This window comes from Trichechus manatus, unplaced genomic scaffold, assembly GCF_000243295.1.
Source record: "Trichechus manatus latirostris isolate Lorelei unplaced genomic scaffold, TriManLat1.0 scaffold00010, whole genome shotgun sequence".
NCBI lineage: Eukaryota > Metazoa > Chordata > Mammalia > Sirenia > Trichechidae > Trichechus > Trichechus manatus.
Genome location: NW_004443946.1, coordinates 20,069,564 through 20,090,348, shown reverse-complemented (window position 1 = coordinate 20,090,348; position 20,785 = coordinate 20,069,564). Strand labels below are relative to the sequence as shown.

At 38.6% G+C, this 20,785-nt stretch overlaps 2 protein-coding genes across 3 annotated transcripts in view; one reads left to right on the top strand and one right to left on the bottom strand.

The window, feature by feature from the left end:
- RAD51B (RAD51 paralog B) overlaps nt 1-12,071 on the bottom strand; it is a 692,596-nt gene extending 680,525 nt beyond the window's left edge. The window contains exons 1-3 of one of the 2 annotated variants that reach the window (XM_023726314.1): nt 12,026-12,071; nt 9,399-9,512; nt 4,997-5,110 (exon numbers count right to left, since the gene is read on the bottom strand). In XM_023726314.1, coding sequence (XP_023582082.1) covers nt 4,997-5,110; nt 9,399-9,482 — 198 coding nt within the window. In that variant the 5' untranslated portion in view covers nt 9,483-9,512; nt 12,026-12,071. Of the gene's footprint in view, nt 1-4,996; nt 5,111-9,398; nt 9,513-11,855 lie in introns of both variants that reach the window. The other variant, XM_023726313.1, reaches the window with a different exon arrangement.
- Nucleotides 12,072-13,749: 1,678 nt separating this feature from the next.
- Nucleotides 13,750-20,785, top strand: part of ZFYVE26 (zinc finger FYVE-type containing 26) — an 88,982-nt gene continuing 81,946 nt past the window's right edge. Inside the window, exons 1-3 of the mRNA XM_023726312.1 lie at nt 13,750-13,955; nt 14,218-14,494; nt 15,910-15,988. Coding sequence (XP_023582080.1) covers nt 14,301-14,494; nt 15,910-15,988 — 273 coding nt within the window. The 5' untranslated portion in view covers nt 13,750-13,955; nt 14,218-14,300. The remainder of the gene's footprint in view (nt 13,956-14,217; nt 14,495-15,909; nt 15,989-20,785) is intronic.

Below are 20,785 nucleotides of genomic sequence, written 5' to 3'. Positions count from 1 at the left end.
GACCATAGGATTGTTTGATTCAAAATGACCGATACCAGTCCACTGCAGTTCCCTAATGCCTAGGATATCATGTTTATACATTCCATTTCATTTTTGACAACTTCCAATTTTCCTAGATTCATACTTCATACATTCCAAGTTCTGATTATTAATGGATGCTTGCAGCTGTTTCTTCTTATTTTGAGTCATGCCACATCAACAAATGAAGGTCCTGAAAGCTTGACTCCATCTATGTCATTAAGGTTGACTCTACTTTGAGGAGGCAGCTCTTCCCCAGTCGTATTTTGAGTGACTTCTAAGCTGAGGGGCTCATCTTCCAGCACTATATCAGACAATGTGCCACCCGGTTTGTGGTAACTTGTTAAAGCAGCCCTGGGGAACAAGTACATCAAATTATTATTTCAAAGAGATTCTCAGGTTGGTTTGTGATGATTAGCATGAAAGTGGGTAATAGTGGAAACAAGGAGATTTGTTAGGAGGATATTGCAATCATTTAGAAGAAAACTAAAGGTGGCCCAGCCTAGGGTAATTGTAATGGGGATATAAGCTTCTGGTACTAGTGAAGAATCTAAAGCCAGGTACCTAGGATATTTGAAATTTTTCTAATGTAATAAAATTCTGAAATTCTCCTTTCTTGCCCTAGGTGTTCTTCCACAATTAATTATACAAAGAATTTGGGTTATTTTATTTGTTGATTTTAGTAATTCTGATGTATTTAGAATTATAAAACTTAAAACTCTACTGGGAAAATTATTTTTATAATTACTTTTATTAATCTTTTCTAGGATATTAAATGTTTACCTGATTTTTAAAAGATTATTATTTTCTAAGGTTTCCTTTTTCTTTCAAGAGTTTTTGAGACAATCTCCCTTTTTTAATGGTCTTTTTTACATTTCAGTTTAGTTTTGCCTTCTCCTGGGCACTGCACAAAGAGTTACTACCCTAGGATATGGAGCAAATAATGTCAGCCCCTTTTGGATACTGCTGTAATTCAGGTATTGTGAACAGAAAGGAAAAGGTAAGGATGGGAAGGGAAAGAAGATTCATTGCATATCTACTGTGTGCTGCATTAAGTTTACATACATTACTTCATTTAATCCTCGCAACCACCCTACACATAGGTATAATTATCTCGAGTTTTACAGAAGCTAAAATACTGAGACTAAGAGAGGTTAAATGATTTGCCAAAGATGACTCCAAAGGGCAGGAGAGACAAGAACTGTTGCTGGGTTCCCTCCCTCCCTAAAAAAAAAAAGTTTAAAAAAAACAAAAGTCAGACATAATTCCATAATCCTGGATAACTACTATTAACAATATAGGTTATATACACTCACACATACAGATTTCATTTTTATAAAACTGACTTCATACTCTAAACACAATTTTAAACCTTCCTTTTGACGAAACATGTATATGCTGAGCATTTCTCCTGTTATTAAAAATTCAAATATATAATATTTCATCACATAAATACAATAAAATGTATCTACCTCCTTATTACAGATTATTTAGGTTGTTTCCAATTTTTGATTTAAGAAATATTTAAGTGCACACCCTTACATAGACATTTTTTTGTCTATTTTATTACATACTTTCTAAGGAAAAAAATCCTAGATGTGTAACAACCTAAGGGTATAAATATTTTAAATTCAAATTGCTTATAAGAAGACCATACCAATTTACATGCCCACTAACAATGTATAAGAATGCTTGCTCTCTACAATCTTTAACATTAAAAATTACTACTTTTTTAAATTAAGTTGCCAAAATAAACTGAAGTCAAGTCATAGAACTGCAGTTATTCATTCATTCAAAAATATTGAGTGCCTACTGCATGCCATATACAGTACTTAGATGGGCTCTGGGAATATAGCGGCAAGCCAAACAGATCTGGCTTCTGCCCACATTAAGTTCACAAATTACTGAATTCATGTCCCAAATGCAAGGCTCTTCTGTATTTGTGAGGATGTAGGAAGACCAGTGTGTTAGTATTTATGAACTATATATGTGCCCACTCTTCTGTAATCTTATCTCTTGAATTCTTAGACCATGTAAAACATGGGTTATCATTACATTTTTTTAAGGTTATATTCAGGTGCATAAAATAATTAGGAAAGCTTCAGTAAAAGTCACATGGTTTGCATATGATTTAGAAATATCCGAATATTGTCTACAGTCTGTCATTAGGCAATGCAGGTGGGCACAGGGACACTTTAGCAAACATTTGGCAATTCAAAAAAAAGCATAAAACGAACTAACAGAACAAGACTTTAGAAACAGTATTTTGTACATAAATGAGACACAGGAATTTTGTGATATGACACTTTACCAGTTTTTCTCCTACTTCGGTGGCTGTTTCTGCTCAGACTCATCCTTGTCTAATCTGCCCTTTAAATGTTGGTACCACTCAGGACTTGGTCTTGAGTACTCTTATCTTCTGACTGTATACACTGTCTAGACAATCGCTCATCCATTCCCTCAGCATCAACGGCCATATTTACACCAGTGACTCCCAAACGATACTTCCACTGCAGATCTCTTCCTTAAGCTCCAGGTCTATATATTTAAACCTCTACTTTATATCTCCATTCCACAAGCATCTTACATTCAATAACAACTAAACTGAACTCATGATCTGCCTCCCTCAAACTGCTTCTCTTCCAATATTCCTTATCTTAGTAAATGGTACTGCACAGCTTCTCAAAGTAAAAACCAGGGAATCATCTCTGACATTTTCCTGTACCTCACCACCACTCACAACCAATCACCAAATCCTATTAATTCTTCCTTCTAAATTTCCCTCGTATCAACGAACACTACACCCTCTGCATTAATACCATACTAATAATCCAAGCCACGACCATTTTCTGCCTGAATACAAATTTCTTGCTCCCTTTCCATCACCTGTCCATGTTCAAGACTGATTTTTTAAAACACATATTAGATTGTACCTTTTATGGCTTCCCATTGCTCTTAGAATAAAGTCCTAAGTTCCTAATACCGTCTTCAAGGTCCTAATGATCTGATTCCTGCTTATTTCTCACTTCATCTCTTGTCACTCTCTTCCTCACTGCTATCTTCCATTCACACCAGCCTGATTTTACTACCATATCATCTCCCTTCACAACTCCTTTGCCAATCTTTCTCTTACTCATCCTTCAGGCTTTAGCTCAAGTGGTTCTTCCTCTGGAAAGTCTTTCCTGACTCCTAAACTAAGTAATTTTCCCTGTTACTAAGTTTCAAAGCTTCTTGTACTTTTCCTTCACAGGACTTATGACTACTACAATTAATTATTTCCATAATTATATGTTTAGTGTCTGACTTCCCTACTAGACTGTAAGCTACATGACAGCAGGAACTTTATCTATCTTGTTCATCAAGATGTCTCCAATACCTGAGAAAGTACCTGATACATAATTCGCATTCAAAAAATATGAATTCGGAGAATGAATGATTGAAAAAATGAATAAATAGATGAACAACAAGAACAAAAAACCTCCTTGAAGGACTAAAGTAAGACAACTGTTTGAGGCAGAACTCGAATCTAAAGAACTCTGTGAAAGTGAATATAAGCCAAAGGAGAAAAATGGATTCTAGAATTGGTATTAGGAATAGCAATGAGACTTCATCTGAAAGTGGTGATGGAAATGGAGACTAAAGCTGAGTTTCTGGCCTGTGCTTTCTCATTTAATTACCTAAGTGGAAATATGCCATAAATATTGAACAAACAGAATGACAGATGTCAAAGTAAAAGGTTTTTCTGGTGCTTTACAACCTTTAAAGTAATAACAAGTTAATTTAAATCTAGCTACACAGTCACCACATTTTAACTGTCTAACTTCTCCCATAAAACCAAATGAGCTGTTCAAAGCAACAAAATCAATGCTAAAGCTACAACTAGTGCCAATTTCGGGCTCTGATTCTAATTCTCCCTCTGACTACCCTGCCTTTAAGTTATTTTTCTTAGATCACAAGCTAAATCTGAACAAAAGAAAGTACTTTATCTGTTCATTGTTTTGAAAAGTTTCAAACAAAACCAGCATTCCTTCCCTTCCTCTTCAAAGAACTGCATGCTACTTTACTGCTCAAGAAGGAGCTCTGGTGGCACAGTCGTTTGGCACTCAGCTGCCAACGAGAAAGGTCTGCGGTTCAAACCAACCAGTCACTCCTCGAGAGAAAGATGTGGCAGTCTGCCTCCATAAAGATTTATAGCCTTGGAAACCCTATGGGGCAGTTCTATTCTGTCCTTAGGGTTGTTATGAATCGGCATCAACTCCACAGCAGTGGATTTGGTTTGGTTCTACTGCTCAGTGGTTACCAAATTTCAATATAGGACAGTAAGGCGAGTGAGTAATTTACAATCCACATAAAAAATATATTTGTAAAGCACTGAACATATTTTCAGGCAGCTCTCATTCTAGGAAAATAATATCTTTCCTATGCACAAAACCTACATTTTGAAAAGCTACAGTAATGAGACAAAGTACAAAAAAACAAAAAAAAATTAAACAATTTGATGAGAGCTTGTTATAAAAGACTTCAATTTTTCTTAAGAGTAAGAATAAATTTTAAAGTATCATTTATTCAATCAACAAGCAAGTATAACTACAATTATGTGTAGTTTATGATGTGGAATAAGCAATGATGCAAAAGGTTAGTATTACAGAGACAGGGGTATTCTAAAATTAACAGTATATTATAATTTAAGCATGAGGTCCACAAATCCTACCCAAACAAACAACAGAGAAAAATGACCCTTTGAAATATCATTCTCAGTAACAGAGGAAAAAAAGCTTCTAATTCCCATAATTAGGAATTGTCTCCCATGAACTTATAAACTACATTAAATTTTTCACAAATATTCTAATTATAGGACTAACTCTATGGTGTGAAAGTTGGTATGTTTGAGGTGCTCATTTCTATTTTTGATTTTTCCTCATCCCAAAAAATAGTTGTGATAAAGAATCATATAGTAAAAGAAAAAAGAAAGAAATACCGTTTGCATCCGTGGGGCACAGGCCCTGCTGACCATATACAGAAGTTCATGGACACCTCCATAACTAAGGCCAGTCATCTTCATAAGCTCCAGTGGGGAAAGACATAAAAAGTCCTAAAGAGACACAACCAGAATATTTTAAACATATATGTGTTACAAGATATTGGAATTAAAAAGAAACTTTCAATTGATACTATCCATGTGTAGATAGAAGTGTAATTTATTGCAGATCAAAGATTATGTGTTCCTTATGGTATTTTCCCCCTAAATATAAATATGTCTTAACTGAAAGATATAATGACATAGTCTTATCATCTAATCATCCAATCTAGTTAGTACATTCCAGAAGAGCCATACGATATCAGGCATAAATTCATCAAATGTTCACTGCTTGAAAATTGAAAATTTTCCTGCAAGTATAAAAGCTAAGTGGCAAACTCCTATTCATTATACTTACTAGAACTCTGTTAGTAAATGAGCTTAGGACATAACAAGTAACATCACACAGCAGCAGCAGCAGCGGCGTCCAACCCAGGTTTATATGAGCACTGCAATTGTGCCGGAAGGAGATGAGGCACAAATACATGCCCAGTAACTGTCAGGTTGAAATGAGTTTCTTTTATAGTTAGGAGATCACTCAGATAAAGTATCTGATAAATTGAGAGAGATAAAACTGACTCTGGACATCCTGATACATGCTACAGCATGGATGAACCTTGAAAACATCATGCTGAGTGAAATAATTCAGTTACAAAAGGACAAATATTATATGATCCCACTTATATCAAATATTTAGAATTGGCCAATGTGAAGAGACCAAAGTTTATTAGTGGTTACCAGTGGCAGAAGGAAGGAGGAAAGGGAGAGTCATTGCTCAGGAGGGTGCTGAGTTTCTGGTAAGGGTGGCGGAAAATTTTAGAAATGGATAGTGGTGATGGTTGCACAACAGGAGAAAAGGAATTAATGTCACTGAATTGTATGTGTAAAAAAAGGTTGAAATGGGAAAATGTTTTGTTGTATATATTTTTAGCACAATAAGAAAAAAACTTGACTATGGAATCAATTGTTAAATTTCATGCTTTTAAGAAGTACGAACATGAGGATTATTAAGCGTATAACAAAAAAGAACCAAAGATAGCTTGAACACACAAAGTAATTCTAAAAACAGCATAGCATGCTTTGAAAATCTGTTTCATTAAGGATAACATCCTAAAATAAAACTTCGTTGTTGTTGTTGTTAGGTGCCGTTGAGTCAGTTCCAACTCATAGGGACCCTATATACAACAGAACAAAACACTGCCTAGTCCTGCACCATCGTCACAATTGTTGCTATGTTTCAGCCCATTGTTGCAGCCACTGTGTCAATCCATTTCACTGAGGGTCTTCCTCTTTTTCGCTGGCCCTCTCCTTTATCAAGCATGACATCCTTCTCCAGGGACTGGTCCCTCCTGATAACATGTCCAAAGTACGTAAGACTAAGTCTCGCCATCTTTGCTTCTAAGGAGCATTCTGGCTGTATTTCTTCCAAGACAGATTTGTTTGTTCTTCTGGCAGTCCATGATACATTCAATATTATTCTCCAACACCATAATTTGAAGGCATCAATTCCTCTTCAGTCTTCCTTATTCACTGTCCGGCTTTCACCTGCATGAATCAATTGAAAATACCACGACTTGGGTCAGGCACACCTTTGTCCTCAAAGTAACATCTTTGTTTGTAACATTTTAAAGAGGTCTTTTGCAGCAGATTTCCCCAATGCAATACATCGTTTTTATTTCTTGACTGCTGCTTCCATGGCCATTGAGTGTGGATTCAAGTAAAATGACATCCTTGACAACTACAATCTTTTCACTGTTTATCATGATGTTGCTTATTAGCCCAGTTGTGAGGATTTTTGTGCTCTTTATGTCGAAGTGTAATCCGTACTGAAGACTGTAGTCTTTGATCTTCATCAGTAAGTGCTTCAAGTCCTCTTCACTTTTAGCAAGCAAGGTTGTGTCATCTGCATTATCACAGGTTGTTAACGAGTCTTCAATCCTGATGCCATGTTCTTCTTCATATGGTCCAGCTTCTCGAAGTATTTGCTCAGCATACAGACTGAGTAAGTATGGTGAAAGGATTCAACCCTGACACACACCTTTCTTGACTTTCAACCACACAGGATCCCCCTGTTCTGTTTGAAGGACTGCCTCTTGGTCTATGTACAGGTTCTTCATGAGCACAATTAAGTGTTCTGGAATTTCTATTCTTCCCAATGTTATCCATAATTTGTTATGATTCACACAGTCGAATGCCTTTGCATAGTCAATAAAACACAGGTAAATATCTTTCTGGTATTCTCTGCTTTCAGCCAAGATTCATCTGACATCAGCAATGATATCTCTTGTTCCATGTCCTCTTCTGAATTCAGCTTGAGTTTCTGGCAGCTCCCTTTCAATGCTACAACCATTTTTTAATTACCTTCAGCAAAATTTTACTTGCATGTATTATTAATGATATTGTTCAATAATTTCCACATTCTGTTGGATCACTTTTCTTTGGAATGGGCACAAATATAGATCTCTTCCCGTCAGCTGGCCAGGTAACTGTCTTCCAAATTTCTCAGCATACACAAGTGAGTGCATCCAGCAGTGCATCCATTTGTTGAAACATCTCAGTAGGTATTCCGTTCAATTCCCAGAGCCTTGTTTTTCGCAAATGCCTTCAGTGCAGCTTGGACTTCTTCCTTCAATACCATCAGTTCTTGATCATATGCTACCTGTCTTAGGCTGGGTTCTTTAGAGAAGTAAAACCAGTAAAGTGTATAAATATATACAGAGAGAGACTTACATCAAGGAAATGTCTAGTGCAGTTGTAGAGACTGGAACGTCCCAAGTCCGTGAGTCAGGACAGAGGCTTCTCCTGATTCAGTTAACTGCAGGGGCTGGCGAACCCAAGATTGGCAGGTCAGAAAGCAGAGCTCTTGCTCACAGGCTTCAAAGACTGACAAATCCCAAGATTCGCAGGCAAGACCTCGGGTAAGCTGGTAGCTCAAGTCCCAAGAACCAGAGGTCAGATGAACAGGAGCCAGCTGCAGGATCCAGAGAGAGCAAAAGCCCACAAGCCTTGCCAGAATGTCCACTTATATTCGATACAGACCACATGCCCAAGGAAATTCCCTTTCAACTCACAGGCTACTCACAGCAGATCCCATCACGGAGGTGACCACATTATCTCAAATTTCATCATGGAAGTGATCACAACATCATACGACTGCTAAACTACATCATAACTGCCAAATCACTGAGAATCATGGCCCAGCCAAGTTGACACACAATCTTAACCATCATACTACCTACTGAAATGGCTGAATGTCGACCAAATCTTTCCGGTACAATGACTCTGTGAATTCCTTCCATCTTCTTTTGATGTTTCCTGCGTCTTTCAATATTTTGCCCATAGAATCCTTCAATATTGCAACTTGAGGCTTGAATGTTTTCTTCAGTTCTTTCATAAATAAAACCTTGAATCTTATTCAACTTCCTAAGAGGGATTTGCTTCACTACTGTGCTTAAAAGTGCAATATCTGCTCTATACATTTATCTGGTTCCATCAGTAGGAAAAAAATCTTAACTTAATTTCTCTTACTTTGAAAAGGAAGCTTTTTCATGTTAACCACAAAATTTCTTAGAAATGGATAAAACTTCTCTGGAATTCTAAATATTGTAAACGGCACAGTTGTACCTCACCTTATGTCATAAATATTCTCCCCCAAAAATGCAAAAATTAAAAAAAAAAAAAAAAACCAAACCCACTGCCATCAAGTCAATTCTGACTCTTAGCAACCCTGTACGACAGAGTAGAACTGCCCCACAGGGTGTCCAAGGCTATAAATCTTTATGGAAGCAGACTGCCACATCTTTCTCCCAGGAGCAGTTGGTGGTTTTGAACCACCAACCTTTTGGTTAGCAGCTGAGGGTTTAATCACTGCACCACCAGGGCTCCTTGGTCTCTTTACATTGGCCAATTCTACATATTTTATATAAGTGCAATTATACAATATTTGCCCTTTTATGACTGGCTTATTTCACTAAGCATAATGTTTTCAAAGGTTCATCCATGAACATTCTCTCCGCAAAATGCAAACATAGTGTTCAGGTAAATGAAATCACATTTGAAAATGCAACCTAAGTGGCTTGTTATTTAAAATTAGCCTATGAAGGCACACCATCATTTATCTTTTTTTTTTTTTTTTGTTAACCTGCACTTTCATATTTCAGATTTATTTAAGAGTTATTAGGTTACTATGAGTCAGAATCAACCCAATGTCAGTGAGTTTGTTTTTTTTTTTTTTTTAAGGTATACTTAAAACTAATTTGTACATAAAATTTTTCATTGGAAAAAAAAATTAAATAAATTTTACCTGACAGGTAACAATCTGGTGTCTGAGCAGACGGTCACACAGATCCTGTGATAAACCCACTCGTCTTAGCTTCTTGCCAGCCATGCCTCCAGATCCAGCAAAGGAAAAAATAACCTTGAAAAAAAGTCAGAAAATGGCATAAGCGATAGTAGGTAGTCTATCCAAAATACAAAATAAAAGATTCTTCAAGCTTCTCCATATGCAGAATGAAATGTATAGTATTTAAAATACTACTGACAAAATTAAGGAAGGCTATTGTAATGGGTTGAATTGTAGCCCTCAAAAAGATATGCCCGCATCCTAACCCCCAAACCAAAAACCAAACCTGTTTCCATCAAGTCGATTCTGACTCATAGCAACCCTACAGGACAGAGTAGAACTGCCCCTCAGAGTTTCCAGGGCTGTAAATCTTTACAGAAGCAGACTGCCACATCTTTCTCCCGAAGAGTGGCTGGTGAGTTCCAATCGCAGACCTTTCAGTTAGCAGCCAAGCACTTAACCACTGCACCACCAGGGCTCCTTCCTAACCCCTACAACCTATGAATGTGACCTTATTTGGTCTTTGCAGATATAACTGATTCAATGATCTCAAGATGAGATTCCCCCAGGATTATCCAGGAAGGCCCTAAATCCAGTAACATTTGTGCTTATAAGAGACAGGAAAAGACAGGGACACAGAGAAGGCCACATGAAGACAGAGGCAGAGACTGGAGTAAGGAGCCACAACAAGGAATGCTGATAGCCACAGAAGCTGAAAAGGCAAGAAAAAGAATCTCCTCTAGAGCTTCTAGACGGTGGGAGAATAAATTTCTGTTGTTTTAAACCAACCAGTTCATGAGTTTCTTACAGCGGCTCTAGGAAACAAATATGGCTGTTGTAGTTGTTGTTAGCTGCCATCAAGTCAGCCCCAACTCATGACAACCCCACGCACAACAGATCAGACTGTTATTATCCATAGGGTTTTCTAATGTTTTTAAGTAGTTTATTTTGTTGTTGTTGTTGTTGAGAATATACCAGCAAAAACATATACCAATTCAAGTTTCTACATGTACAATCCAGTGGCACTGATTACCCCCAAATTAGCCTGCAAATATCAGGTCAGTGTCACAATCCTGCCAGAGGTGGTTTCCTAAAAAAGGCGCTCTGATCCTGCCACTCCTATCCTTTAAAATCAATCCCCCATGGCACCATTAGATCACAGGATAAATTTCAAACTTCTTAGGATTGCATAACAATCCTTCATAAACTGGTTCCTCACTTCCTCCTAATTCATATATCAGATTGCAAGGTTCAGGTCCTGACCTTCCTGGCAAGTCACTACTCTCAGTATCTTAATTTTATTTGTAAAATAAGGATAATTCTACTATCTAGTTCACAGGATTGTACCGAGGATTTAAAGGATTTGTTTGGGTGGTGGCTCAAAGTTAGCAATCGTGATCGTTATCAGTTCATTCAGCAAACATCTATGCCCTGTCTCACGTGACCTGCTCTCTAACAACATTAGTAAACTGGTAGGTTGCGCAAACTTGCCATCCTGCCTCCTTGACTATCATCCACAAAAGCTTCCCCCAAGTCAGTCTCAAATGTTCTCATCACACTTCGTTCAGAACTGTTCTATAATCTAATCAATGTATAATTACGACTTGCATGTTTGTTTCTTCCACTAGAGACTGTACATTCCTGCTGTGTATGTGTGTGCATGCTTATATGGGGGGGGGGGAGTAGTGATATTCAAAAGGAGCCCTGGTTGCACAATGGTTAAGTACTTGGCTGCTAAGGGAAAGGTTGGTGGTTCCAACCGATCAGCCACTCCTGGGGAGAGAGATGTGGCAGTCTGTTTCCCTAAAGATTACTGCCTTGGAAACAATATGGGGCAGTTCTACTCTGTCCTATAGGGTTGCTATCAGTTCGAATCAACTAGAGGGCACCCAGCAACAACAGTGATATTCAACTCTGAAGATTGAACCTGGCTCCTCCTTCCCACCAGGAAAAGAAAAATCCTGTTAGATGTACAATGAAAACTGTGAAGTAACAGTAATAGCTAAGATTTATTGAGTGCTTAGTACAGGCCAGACACTGTTTCAAGCGCTTTGCTCTCACCCCATTTTACAGATAAGAATACTGAGGCAGAGTTGAGCAACTTGCACAAAGTGAAGCAGCTAACAAATGGTGGAGTCCACACTCTGATCTGACTTCAGATTCCCCACTCTTAACTACCTCCCCTGCAACACCACCAGGAGGACAGTCCCTAAACTTCCCCTAATGACGAACCCCAAAATGCCAGAATGGTGGGGGAGAGGATGGAGGCGAAAATATCATCCCAGAATTCCCTTAAAAGAGCTTTCTCTAGCATCCAGAATCTAGGAGCGGCTTCCTCCCTCCTCCCCCCACCCCCCCACCGCCTCCGGCAACACACAAAACCATCCCCATAAAAGAAGGCGAAAAGCCCCTAGATACCGCGCGGGTCCTGGTGAGGATCCCAACCGGCCTGAGGGGGCGTGCCCTGCATCCAAGACAGACTCCCTGACCACACCGATAACAATGCCCACGGGCACAGGGAAAGAGCGGGAAATAATGAGTGCACCCCATCTCCCCACAACTGCCCCCCACAGGAAACTTAACAGTACCGGGTCTGCAGCAGCCAACTTTCAAAGCTTCCCCCACCCCTTACACACTTCCCCGCCGAAAGCACAGCACAGCAACAACGGAAGCGCTGGATGGGTCGTCTCCCTAGCTACATTAGCCAATCAGAGGCAGGAGCAGGCACAGGTTGACTAGGCTGCTTGCTGGGAATTGTAGTTCACACTCTATAATCAGTGTATCTGATACAGGTCGGAGCCAATTTCTCAATATACCCATTATCAAAATCCAGTGAAGGCACACCACCAAGGAAATTGTGAAGCAAGGGAAAACCTTGCCTGGAATTTTATCTTTTCCTTCTTTTATCTCTACATTTAAAAATCAATTAAAGGACCAGAGAGGCAAGCATGCTAGTTTTATGGGGAATAGTTGAAAATTTCTCCTTCATAGAAGAGTTTTTGGAAGAGAGCTTTTTGTTTGTTTTGTTTTTGCTTTTTAAAAGGGGTTGTGAAATAATTTGAAAAATGCTGAATGAAATTGCTCAAACTGAAACGTAAGAGTATATAGTTGAAGAAGAACATGAAAGGAAAGAAAAGGAGGATTTGTTTAAAAGAGGCTGTGATGGAGAAGGAAACCCAATAAACCGGTACTTTAAGACTCTGTTTCAGATCATTATCTTTGCAAAAAGCCTGCTCCATTTCTTGTTCTCATCTCTCCTTTGCAGACCTCTACCTTACATGGTGCAGTGGCTAAGTATTTTGGCTGTTAACCAAAAGGTCAGCAGTTCAAATCCACCAGCCACTCCTTGGAAACCCTATGGGGCAGTTTTACTCTGTCTCTGAGGTCAATGGGTTTTTTGGTTGACAGGTCTCTGGGTGGTGTAAATGGTTTGTGCTTGACTACTAACCTAAAGGTTGCTAGTGTCAACTCATCTAGTGGCCCGCCGCAGAAAAAAAGACTTGTCAATCTACAGGAAAACCTTATTGAGCAGTTCTACTTTGTAACACATGGGGTCGCCATGAGTTGGAGTCCACTATGTTGCAACAGGTTTGGTTTTGTTGTTGTTGTTGTTTAATCCTGTTTATTGGCCTGCACCCCTTACTAGACTATGAGCCCCTTGAGAACGGGAACTGTATCTTATTCAGCTCTTTTAACTCCTTCAACTAAGATGGGGCCTAGCACACGGTTCAATTAACAGTTGTCGAGTGAATGAGCAAATAAATCTATAGAGCGAAGAGGTTAAAAATGGGAATTCAGAGCTTTCGGTTTCGGGATTAGAAGACAGCCAAGTGGATAGAGTAATAATGTAGTAATAATAATTCAAGTCTCATTGCTCTGGGTATCCCCAGAGCCTAGCAAACACTGTCACGTGGCTGGCACTCAGTTAAATGTTGACATCCAGTGCTACAGAGAAAAGAGGGCGGAAAAAAAAAAAAAGGGGAAACAGCTATTCCTGACACCTGCTCGGCAGAATGCATAACTGTAGCTGTTGCGCGGTGGATCTCTCGTAACTAAAAGGGATGGTAGGAATCCCGAAGCTGATTTACTGTTTTCCGAGCTTCCTATTTTTCGCTAGTCCCGAGCGCCGGCGTCACGTGCCCCAAACAAATATGGCGAACCATTTGAGCCAATAGGAGTAGCCGCTTTAAGTGGTCACTCCACCGCCCATCGGGTGGGATCTGTCACCTGACTTGGCTCAAACATGGCTGCCCTGGAAGCTCAATTGCTTTGGGCGCGGGGAACAGGTGAGTATAAAGCACCCCAGAGTAGGTGGGTGCGCTCTCCACGACCCCTGTAGGGAGAGTCCCAGCACCTCAACCGCCACCGCCCTCCACTTCTGACACCGATTAGTCTTGTGATCTTCAATCTTCTGCCTTAGCAGAGGGCTCAAACTAGGGGACTCTTGCTGAATTTCTCATCTTTGAGGAGGCGACCACCTCGGGATTTGGAGCTGAATTTAGCATGAAAGCGCAAGAGGTAATACGGAAATGGAGTTCTGAGTCTGCGCTCTGTGCAAATACAACGATAAATACTAATTAAATAAAGGATGCGAGTAGAGAGATGGGATCCACCCATTGGGGAGAGGTGGCAGTTCTCAAAAGGAAATAGTAAACTGTGAAAATTAAACGTAAAATGATAATTAAGAAAGTCTCGCCTTTCCCAGTCGGGCTGGCAGTTGCTGGTTTGTCTAGATACAGTTCCTTCCCTTTCTTCTCACTGTGGGTTGTGTTGTTTCTAGGAAGTACTCGGCGAACGAGGAAATTGAGAATGTGCTTGGCATAACTCATCCTTCTCCATCTCCCTGCACTCTGTGCTGGGAAAATGCACCATCCATTTGGAAAAGAGGAAGCTGCCTCCCAGAAGCAGCTTTTTGGATTTTTCTGTGAGTGCCTGCGGAGGGGAGAATGGGAGCTGGCACGGGCATGTGTACCACAGCTACACGAGGGACAAGGGGATATCCCAAAGAGGGTTGAAGACATACTTCAGGCGCTGGTGGTGTGTCCATATTTGCTGAGGTAAGCTATCTCCCTTCATGACAGGCAATCACAGGACGGGAGATACATAGTTCAATTTTTAGGCTCTAGTCAATGTGCTCCACTCAACTACTCTCTGAAGAATTAGCAGAGACAGACTGAATTTCGCATGCTCTGCAAATTTATCTCTATAATATATGTCTGTTATTTAATTAACATTGGTTTTGGATTATCTGGAACTGGATTTAAACCTGGCCAGCAAAGTTTGCCTAAAACCACCGTTCCTTGATTATCATCATTAAAGTAGATGAATGGAACTGCATTGAAAACCATTTTCTTTGCCTCCAAAAGAGCAAACCCTGCTCTCTTCTTGCTCATGAAATTGAAGATATTGTTGTAGCTTTAACAAAGTACCGAGAGTGAATTCATTGAAAACTTTTTATTTTGAAATAATTATAGATACACAAGAAGTTGCAAAAATAGGACAAAGGATCCCATGCATCCTCCAAAGGTGATATATAGCTGTAGTACAATATTAAAACCAAGAAATTGACAATGGTACATTACGGTAGTGTTAACTAAACTACAGACCTTATTTAATTTCCAGCTTTTTTTAAATGTGTATTCATTTGTGTTTGTGTAGTTCTGTGCGGTTTTATCCACGTATAGATTCACGTAACTACCACCACAATCACGATACAGAACTATCACCGCAAAAGAACTCTTTCATTCCCAGCTGCTGCTCTTTGTATTGTCACTGTGCCTCCCTCTTTGTCCCCTGGCAAACACTAATCTGTTCTCCATCCTAGATTTTTAATGAAGTTCTTCCTTAATTAATTAACGAGTAGTGGTAGGGGAGTCAAATGTGCTATTCAGTCTCTCCTTTACTTTTCCTTCTTTTTGCTGTTACGTTATACGTTTAAGTAATGTATGAGGACGTACAGAGTAGGGAAACTGAAGTGATTCTTCCTTTGTTTTTTTCCCTTAAATTTGGGTTTTAGCCATTTACTGTCTGATTTCAATTACTAACGTCAAGGAAAGGCTTATGAATTCCTTTAATGCTATTTTTAGCATGCAGTTAAAAATAACTTTTTATGAAGTTCTTTTTTTAAGACCATTTGATTCAGTTTCTATATTTAAGAATATACTTTAGATAGCCTTAGCTATTATGATTTGCTATATTTTTTTTTTAATTTAAGAATAAGGAAGAGTAGATAAGGAGGTGAACATGGGATTGAGACTTTTTTTCCTTTTTTTTAATGAAAGATGTTAGCTCTATTCTGATTTTAATGTTTTATAGAACTGTCATATACGTTTGGAAATGTCTCATCAGGACAGTATCTTGCTTATTCAGGTTTAAAACAGACTGAGCAATGAAATTTAAATCTTGAATCACAAAAGACAAAATGGCAGTAGAAACTCTTTTTTAGGGGTGACATTCTTTTCATACTTTACAGATGTGGGCAGGATATCAGCCCTCAGAGATTAGCCTGGGTTTGGCTTCTTGTACTGGAAAAATGGTTTGCCCAGGAAAAGGTAAGTAGGTTTACATTTCAGATTTTCTCCTGAGGCTGTGACTGAGAAAAACTCAGAAGTAATTATGGAATCTCCCTTTTGCCTATTACTTCTTTTTTTATGAGGTTTGCCGTACTCTGTCTCATTAGTGATAGTGAGAATGGCTTAAATTCTTATTGCTATTTCCTTACCTAAGTTCATTCATTAATTCACTAGTAAACATTAACATATAATATCATTTGAGATGATGCCATTTTGTTAAATGTTGCTGTGTGCCTGAAAAGAACTTTTCAGAACTCAGCAAAAGTGACAAGAAAGTGAATAAAGTAGGAACCCATAACATTTGGATCTATTCAACACTCAAGTAAAGGAAAATCGGCAGAGCTACAACAGACTTTTCTTCCAAAATCTTACTTTAACTAGTCTTGTACAGTGAAAATTTATAGAATTTAAACCCCATTAATTAGTAATAATTCAGATCAACTGGAATAAAAGTTACCCAACATAAAAATGTAGTGAGAAAATTAGTAGTTCAAGATAACTCGTAAGAAATAATGAGACCAAACAGTCAACAATTACTTTAAAACAAAGATGAGAATGAAAGGGAGCAGAGCAACTAGATTAACGGAAATGGAGCAACCAGAAGAGAAATAATGAGCATGTTCACACATTACAAAGAATGTAACCAATGTTACTGAACAATATGTTGAAAAATTATTGAATGGGAACCTAAACTGCTATGTAAAAATTTCACTGAAAGCACAATGAAATAATTATTTTGAAAAAAGGAAGAAAACTTGTAAGGAAGTGCTTTTTTTTGTTTTTTTTTTAGAGAAACTGCCATCAAAAGTCATTTTAAGGTAGTCTTTGCTTAGGGGCAATGAGTTTCTGTAATGATGGTGGAATAACTTGGAAACGAACAATGGTGATGGTTGCACAACATGGTGAATGTAACCAGTGTCACTGAATCATACATGTAAAACATGTTGAATTGGCCAACGTTTTGTTACATATATTTTTACCACAATGAAATAATTTTTTAAAAGCCCCCTCAGAAGTACATATTCAGTATCAGAAATTGATATCTACGAAAGGAATTTCTCTGAGGTAATTTTTTTTTTGAACCTCAGATTTTAAGACTTAATTGAGGAACATTTGACTCAGAAGAGGAATGACTGGCCCAGTGTCACACCAAGTTAGTTGAAACCAAGCTCCATAAGGAGCTGAAACCAAGATCTTCTGACTCCCAGTCCTCTGATTTTTCCACCTCATCATTATTTTTTAGCCCAGTACGTGGACTTAAAAATAAGAAAACCACAAATTCTATTTTTAAAATATCTATAATTCAGCCTAATTTTGTTTCCTGCTCCCCAAAATCATCTGAATTAATTTTGCCTTTATTCCAGCTTTACCTAACACTTATCCTACTTCAAATAGTTGTTAAAAAAAAGTAACAAAAATTACTGATTTAACTGTATCTCTTAACCAAACTTTCACAAAATGTCTGATGAAGAGATAGGACAAAAAGACTAGCAGGTGGGGGAAAAAAGAGAAGCAAGATTGAAAAATAACCAACCCAGGAAAATTAAGAGTTGGCTGTAGTTTCAGATTTAAAAGAGAAAACTTGAGATACAATGTCCAGTAGTATCTACATAGGAAACAAAAAGAAAAAATCTTGTTAGTGATTAAAGATCTTTTTAGTACAAACATGGAATTTACCAAACCAAATGAACTTTCCCCCAGTTAAAACTATTTGCTTACTTTATGACTGATTGGTTGCTGATTTTCTGGACAGTTGCTCAACCAGATCAGGTGGTGGATTTCACTTCCCTGGCTCCTTAGAGCAGACTTAGAGTTGTTCTTGTTTTTCCCAGCATCAAAGATCATTTGGCCCATAAAGCTCCAGTGATTTGGTTATTTAAACAGTCGTGGGAATGTTTTAGTTCCTCAGAGAAGTTTAAAACTTCATACAGGTACCAAGACTTTAAGTGAATTCTTGGAATAGTTCTACAAAACCAGTCATTATACGGGTGGTGCCTCCGTCTTCTAGGCACTTGTCGGCTGCCTGTCCTTTTCCAGGTGTCTTAGTTATCTGAATACCACAGATGGATGGTTTTGGCAAACAGAAATTTATTCTCTCACAGTTTAGGAGGCTAGAAGTCCAAAATCAGGGTGCTGGCTTTAGGGAAAGGCTTTCTCTGTTGGCCTTGGGGGAAGGTCCTTGTCATCAATCTTCCCCTGGTCTAGGAGCTTCTCAGTGCAGGGACCCCAGCTCCAAAGGACATGCTCTGCTCCTGGCTCTTCTTGCTTGGTGGTAATGAGGTCCTTCTCCTCTCTGCTCGCTTCTCTCTTTTATATCTCAAAAGAGATTGACTCAAGATACAACCTAATCCTGTAGATTGTGTCCTGCCCATTAGCATAACTGCCTCTAATCTGACCTCATTAACATATAGGTTAGAATTTACAACACATAGGTAATTATATCAGATCACAAAATGGAGGACAACCACACAATACTGGGAATCCTGGCCTAGCCAAGTCGACACACATTTTGGGGGAACATAATTCAGTGCGTAACACCGGGTCTCCCACCTTCTGCCAAAAGCTTCCTTTTTAGTTATTAGTTGAAACAGTGATTCTATTTCCATTTTTCCTTTCCTTCATCCACTTTTGCCTTCTGTGTCTTATAGTGATTCATCGTTACACATAAAAGCATGTATCCAAAGATTAAGCTGCAGAGATGTTCACTGCCGTGCTGTTTAAAATAGAAAAACAAAAAACTGAAACAATTCCCATGTTCACAGTACAGGACTGGTTAATAAACGGAAGTATATCTGTACAGAGTCCCTGCGTGGTTCATATAGTTGATGTGCTTGGCTACTAACTGAAAGGTTGGAGGGTCGAGTACACCCAGGGTGACTCGGAAGAAAGACCTGGTGATGTACTTATGAAAATTTAGTCACTGAAAACCCTGTGGAGCAGAGTACTACTCTGAAACATATGGGCTCGCTTGAGTCGGAATCGACTCAACAGCAACTAACAATAGCAACATATATAAAATACCATGCCGCTGTTTAAAATATAGGGTAAATGAATTTTTAAGTGACATGGAAGGATGCTTATTCTCTGCTATGTGAAAAAAAGCAGTTTAGAAAACGATATATTTGCTCTGCATGCATAGACACACGTACAGAAAGTGGTCTGAATGACCTTGGACCACAGTATTGATAGTAGTTCACTTTCAGTGGTACGATCTAATGTATACTTGATGATTTTGAATTCTTAGAAGTAGATTTTCTGGAAGTACTAAGTGTAGTTGGGGATTAAAGTTTGTTTTTTTGTTTTTTTTGCTTCCTTTTCATGTAGAAGGAATACATAACTTGGTTTAAACTAGGCATTTGAATTTTTCACCTATATGTTTTTCACTAATATATATGTTAGTTTGCTTATTTTTTCCTAGTATTTCTACATTGAATGTGCTTTACTTTTATAGTCAGAAAATCTGTGCTTAGAAACATTGAACAAAGTCTTCCCTGTTTTAGGAATGTTACTCATTTAGGACCCTGCATATAACTGAAGTAATTTCACCAGCTAAATAAATATAAACTAATCAGTCTTTAGGATTCTAGAAGAAGCTCCTAAAGTTTTAACCAGACTTAATTCTTTTGTTAGGGACCTGCAATTTGGACATCTTATCTATTCCTTCCTCGTAGTCCTCAATAGAAGCAAAGACCTTCAGCTTCCCAACATAAATTGTCTCCACCAACTTCCAATCACAAGCATTATACAAGCTGTTCAGATGGCATAGGTGCACATATTAGGGAAGAGCATGGTAAGAAGAAATAGGGTAGTGGATTAAGAACATATTAGATCTTTTCAGCCTCTAATGTCATGAATAGAAAATGAACGGAGGGAGTGTGAGCTTGTGTTCTAAAACCCCTCAGACACACCATCCTGCAGGTGCTTCTTTCTTGCCTTGAGTTAGGAGACCTTTCAAAGACTCACCTTCAGAAAGCTTTAATAGGCAACATGTTTTACAGGTGTCTCTAATTTAAAGCAGTGTTTTTCATGATTAGTCCCAGACTCTAATCTTATTTTTATGTGTGTCTGGAGAAAAGGAGACTAATTTTAAAGACCAGGTAAAGGGGAGTAATTGTGAAACAAGCAGGAACAGAAAGAGTCAGATGCTTTCTATTTATACATTAGTTTTCTCTAATGGCATTTCTCATTAACAAACATTGAATTACTTATTCCTTTTGTTTGAAATAATTAGAAAATGCTTCCTAACCGTTTCACCCTTCCCATTGCTGAACCAAACCCGTTGCCATCGAGTCAACTGTGACAGAATAAAACTGCCCCATAAGGTTTCCAAGAAGCAGCTGGTGGATTCAAACTGCTGACCTTTTGGTTTGCAGCCGTAGCTCTTAATCATTGTACCACCAGGGCTCCATTTCACCTTTGTTGTTGTTGTTGTTAGGTGTCATTGATTCAGTGCCAACTCGTAGCAACCCTTTGTACAATAAAATGAAACACTGCCTTGTCCTGCGCCATCCTCATAATCGTTGTTATGCTTGAGCCCATTGTTGGCAGCCACTGTGTCAATCCATCTCATTGACAGTCTTCCTCTTTTTCACTGACGCTCTATTTCACCAAACATGATGTCTTTCTCCATGGACTGATCCCCCCAATAACGTGTCCAAAGTGCATGAGACGAAGTCTGACCATCCTTGCTTCTAAGGAGCATTCTGGCTGTACTTCTTCCAAGACAGATTTGTTCGTTCTTCTGGCAGTCCACGGTATATTTGGTATTCTTCACCA